The sequence below is a fragment of the Sinocyclocheilus anshuiensis genome, unplaced genomic scaffold, assembly GCF_001515605.1.
Source record: "Sinocyclocheilus anshuiensis isolate Anshui unplaced genomic scaffold, SAMN03320099.WGS_v1.1 scaffold276, whole genome shotgun sequence".
NCBI classification, from domain to species: Eukaryota; Metazoa; Chordata; class Actinopteri; order Cypriniformes; family Cyprinidae; genus Sinocyclocheilus; species Sinocyclocheilus anshuiensis.
Genome location: NW_015554080.1, coordinates 229,969 through 234,755, shown reverse-complemented (window position 1 = coordinate 234,755; position 4,787 = coordinate 229,969). Strand labels below are relative to the sequence as shown.

The following is a 4,787-nucleotide window of genomic DNA, read 5'->3' as shown; positions in this document are numbered from 1 at the left end:
ACACACACACACACACACACACACACACACACACACACTCTTCCAGCTTCTGCTGTTTCTGGATCTTCAGCATGTGTGACAGATGTCCGTTCTTAGGGTTCCTGCGGGTCCTTAAAAAGTCTTTTAGCAAATAATAAAGCAAATTTAAGGCCATAAAAAGTTAAACTGTACAAGAAAGTCTTAATTATGATTTCACGAGGTCTTCAATTTAGGGACAGAAAGACCAGAATTGTGATATGGCTTAATTTCTGCCGTTCCGAAAGCGCCACCTGCTGGCAGAGAATTAATGTGCATTTTCAATAAACCCGTCTGCTGTTTTTGTTCAGATCAATGTGAAAATGCAAACACGCAGAGATATAAATGTGAACTGGTGGATTGATAAGAAGATAATTCGTTATAAAAATCTAAACAGTAAAATGTATTTATATGTCATTTAATCAATTTATTGATAATTGTTTAAATTAATATTATAATTAAAACATTTGACTCTGAAAGGCTGAAATGTGATGTGTATCATTTTATAAACTTTGTTTTCGTGAAAACTGTGAATCATGTTTTTTACAGTCATTTTACAGTTTAATATGTTACTATAGACATTGCCCTACCCCGCTCATATGCTATTAATTTTATTTGTAGGGGTCTTAAAGTGCCCCTATTATGGGTTATGAAAGGTTCATATTTTGGTTTTGGGAGTCCCCAACAACAGGCTAACATGCATGCAAGGTCAAAAAACACTTTCATTGTCTTATAATATGCATTTATTTTTACCTTACTTGCTCAACGCCTCCAGGTTGACATGCATGCAAGGTCAAAAACACTTTCATTGTCTTATAATATGCATTTATTTTTACCTTACTTGCTCAACGCCTCCCAAACGATTCGCTCAACGATTAATTTTTTCAAACCCCTTCTTTGCGTGACGCTAATCTGCGGTGATTGGTCCGATTGTTCTAATTTTAACGTCATCATTGTGTAATGCCTGATAATTAAAGCAGTGTTTGTGAGCGCAGTGCTGCTTTGTGTACAGCGTTACCGTGGAAACCTCTATTCCGTGGAAACAGCTAACCAATCACAACACACACTGGCCCAGCTAACCAATCACAACACACACTGGTCCAGCTAACCAATCACAGCACACACTGACCCAGCTAACCAATCACAGCATATTTCAGAAGTCATTTAATACAGGAACTATTTGAGCCGTTCATGCCAGACTGGGGAGAGAGGTGTTGTAATAATGTAAAATATGTGAAAAATAATGTGTTTTTCGAACAACCTAGTATGAGAGCCTTTTCTAGTACACCCCCAAAACAAAACCAAGACTTTGTAAAAGAGCATAATAGGACCCCTTTAAAAAACACACAGAGGTTCTGCTGGGTAATGAAGTTCTGTGTCTCTGCAGATCGTTCAGGCCAGATTTCGTGCTGGTTCGTCAGCACGCCTACAGCATGACCCCGGGAGAGGACTTCAGGAACCTGGTGATCGGCTTGAACTACGGCTCCGTTCCCAGCGTTTACTCGCTCTTCTCTATCTACAGCTTCTGCAGCAAACCCTGGGTGGTGCGTCAAACGAGTCTGAACCCCTCACTAGTGCACAAACATCAGTCAGTCTGAGTCTGTTAGTGATGCTCGTTATAACACGACGTGATTCACACGCTGAAAGAAACAACTAATAAAAATAATACCAAACGCATTCGTTTTTCTCATATGTGACCCTGCAGCACAATCCTAACAAACCATACATCAATGGAAAGATTATTTATTCAGCTTTCAGATGATGCATACATCTCAATTTCGAAAAATTGACCCTTATGACTGGTTTTGTGCTCCAGGGTCACAAATTGTATTTATGTTTTGGTTTAAACCTCAAAGTCTGCTTTAATATTAATCCAAAATATTTATTTTCCCAAAGGCAAAAACATTGTTACAATGTAAAAAGATTATTATTATAAAAACCATACTTGATTACATTATTCTATTGTTATAGATAGCTAAAACAAAAATTAAAACTAAAACCATAAACATTTTATTGCTTGAAAAATATATAATATATAAAATATGATAAATAATAACATATAAACATCTCTATAAACTTATTTTATTTAATTTTACTTGTTTTGGTTTCACTAGTTGCATCAGTTATTGTCTTTAGTACCAAGATAACTAAAACTAAAACTGAAATAAAAATGATTAAGAACTATATAGACATATATAAAAAAGAAAAAAGACAAAAGCACACAACTAAATTACTAAAACTTTAAAATGAAAACAGAAAATGTACACAAAAAAAGAAGAATATTACCAATACTGTAATCATACTAAAATAACACTGCTTAAACAATGTTTTTTCTTTAGGTCGATATTATAATTGTTTGTGTTTTTATAAGTTAATTTAATCATAAATAAAAGCTATAATCTGATCAAACTAAAATACTTTGCTAGTCAATGCTTACTTGCTATAAATAAAGACAACTTTAAAAGATCTTAATGATTATTGTGATTGTAAAATATGCATCATATCTTCAAAAACTCAAGAGTTATGAATAAAACCCACAGTAATTTCTGCAGTCAGTAAAGCTAGTTCGTATGTATACCACAAGCCAAACTCATTTTTATTTTATTTTATTTTTTCTATTAGAAGTATTACTTGCTTTCAGACAAACTGAATAAAACGGGTCTAAACGGAAAAGCATGATTTTGTGATTCACTCTGTGGGTTGTTTCAGTGCAAACTCAGACTAAACTAAGACTAAACATACTGCGTTATCAGTGTGTTTGGGACTGAACTCACATGATATCGCGTTACAGTACTTCTTTAATGCGTTATATGGCCTTCAAGTAAACTCATTTTTGAGGTTGAGTGAGTTTTGATGGAAGAGGACGAAGACAAAACGCTGTGTTCTTTATAATAATGAATCATTCATGTGTTTCTGTGTCTGGATTCTGCAGGTCTCTCACATGATCAAGCTCTACCAGACTCTGGGTCCAGAGAAGTTCCCGCTCAACGAGCAAACCTTCTTCCCCAACCACACGCAGATGGTGAGTCTCTGCGCTAACCTGGTCACTAAACAGGTTACTAAACCTCAGGCCATCCGACATTAGGATGAGTTTGTTTCTTCGTCAGGTTTGTAGAAATGTAGCATTGCATCAGTGTTTCAGCAATGGATGCTCTGCAGTGAATGGGTGCCGTCAGAATGAGAGTCCAAACAGCTGATAAAAACATCACAATAATCCACAGCACTCCAGTCCATCAGTTAACATCTGGAGAAGACAAAAGCTGAAACAAATCCAGCATTAAGACGTTTATAACTAAAATATGAGTCTATAATCCATAATAATGCTTCCTCCAGTCTATTTATAAAGTCTATTCATACAGACGCACTTGTTATGTGCCCAAATATGCAGGGTTTTTCTTTTGAAAGACTGAAGATGTTTGATTTTTGATTACTTAATGAATGTCTGCATGTGTGTCTTCCCCTATAAAATCAGTTTTATAAAGCGGATAGTTCCGGTGCTTGATTCTGATTGGCTGAGCCGCGTTCGAAGCTGTTGTAAATGACTCTACAAAGTAACATACACCTTTGTTTACGTTTGTCTGTTGCTCGGCAACCACTTTGTAGCAACCACAACTGTTTCTGAGGAACTACATTGTTTGGTGGAAGAATACTGTTTTTATTAATATCATTACACTTTATTTGCTCTGTTTTATTTTGTGAAACCTTGCTACGTATATGGAATAACCGTTTTATAAATTAGAATTTATAACAGCTCTGTGTCGTGCCTAACAACGCCCCTTAGCTGTTATAAATCCACTGTAAACCACGGCTTCTTGGGGCTTATTGCTTTATTATATTTTACAAAGTCATGTTTTTGTCGTTTTAATTCTCCAAAACTCCGTTTTAATGGTTGAATTTTAGGAATCAGAAAGCATGCATAATTCATTTAAATCATGAAACTTGCGCAATTTATTAAGTTTATCAAAATGTGTATTTTTAGGGCGCTATGAAATCCATTAAATTTTTTCCCAAATTCCATTTTTTTCTATTTAAATTTTCCTGCATTTCATTTTTTTTCTTGAATTTGTTTTAATGGTTAAATTAAATTATAATAATCAAAAAGCACGTCTAATTAATTGAAATCATTCAAACTTACACAATTTAACATAAAAAAAAAAAAATACAAAGATTATATTTTTAGGGCCCTATGAAATCCATTTTATTTTACCCAAAATTCTATTTCCGGGAGTCCATTATTAAAGATTAAATTAAATCTTAATAATCAAACAGCATGTCTAATTAATTGCAATTAAGCACTGTTTACAGTCCAAAACAGCTCTAAACAAATATGTGGCTGGATTTTGATGCGAGAGACAACAGGAGACGGACTTATGGACTTATTATGGACTCTATGAAATATGGTATTTTAGTTAAAAACATCTTAATGCTGGATGTGTTTCAGCTTTTGTCTTCTCCAGATGTTAACTGATGGACTGGAGTGCTGTGGATTACTTGTGGATTATTGTGATGTTTCTATCAGCTCTCGTTCTGACGGCACCCATTCACTGCAGAGCATCCATTGCTGAGACACTGATGCATTTCTCCAAATCTGACGAAGAAACCAACTCGGATGAGCGCATTCATGTTCATTTTTCCCAGAATAATAATGACAAGAGAGTCACAGATCCGTTTTCACAACGTTTATTATAAAAATATAAAACAAAGAAATTAAAAATCGAATCGAATCGATTGAAAAATGGTCATCTGTCTCACACACACACACACACACACAC

At 34.8% G+C, this 4,787-nt stretch overlaps 1 protein-coding gene across 1 annotated transcript in view; it reads left to right on the top strand.

Moving 5' to 3' along the window:
- The window catches only part of LOC107669034 (synapsin-3-like), a 35,665-nt gene that overhangs the window by 3,901 nt on the left and 26,977 nt on the right, over positions 1-4,787 (top strand). Inside the window, exons 3-4 of the mRNA XM_016461134.1 lie at positions 1,403-1,559; positions 2,948-3,037. Coding sequence (XP_016316620.1) covers positions 1,403-1,559; positions 2,948-3,037 — 247 coding nt within the window. The remainder of the gene's footprint in view (positions 1-1,402; positions 1,560-2,947; positions 3,038-4,787) is intronic.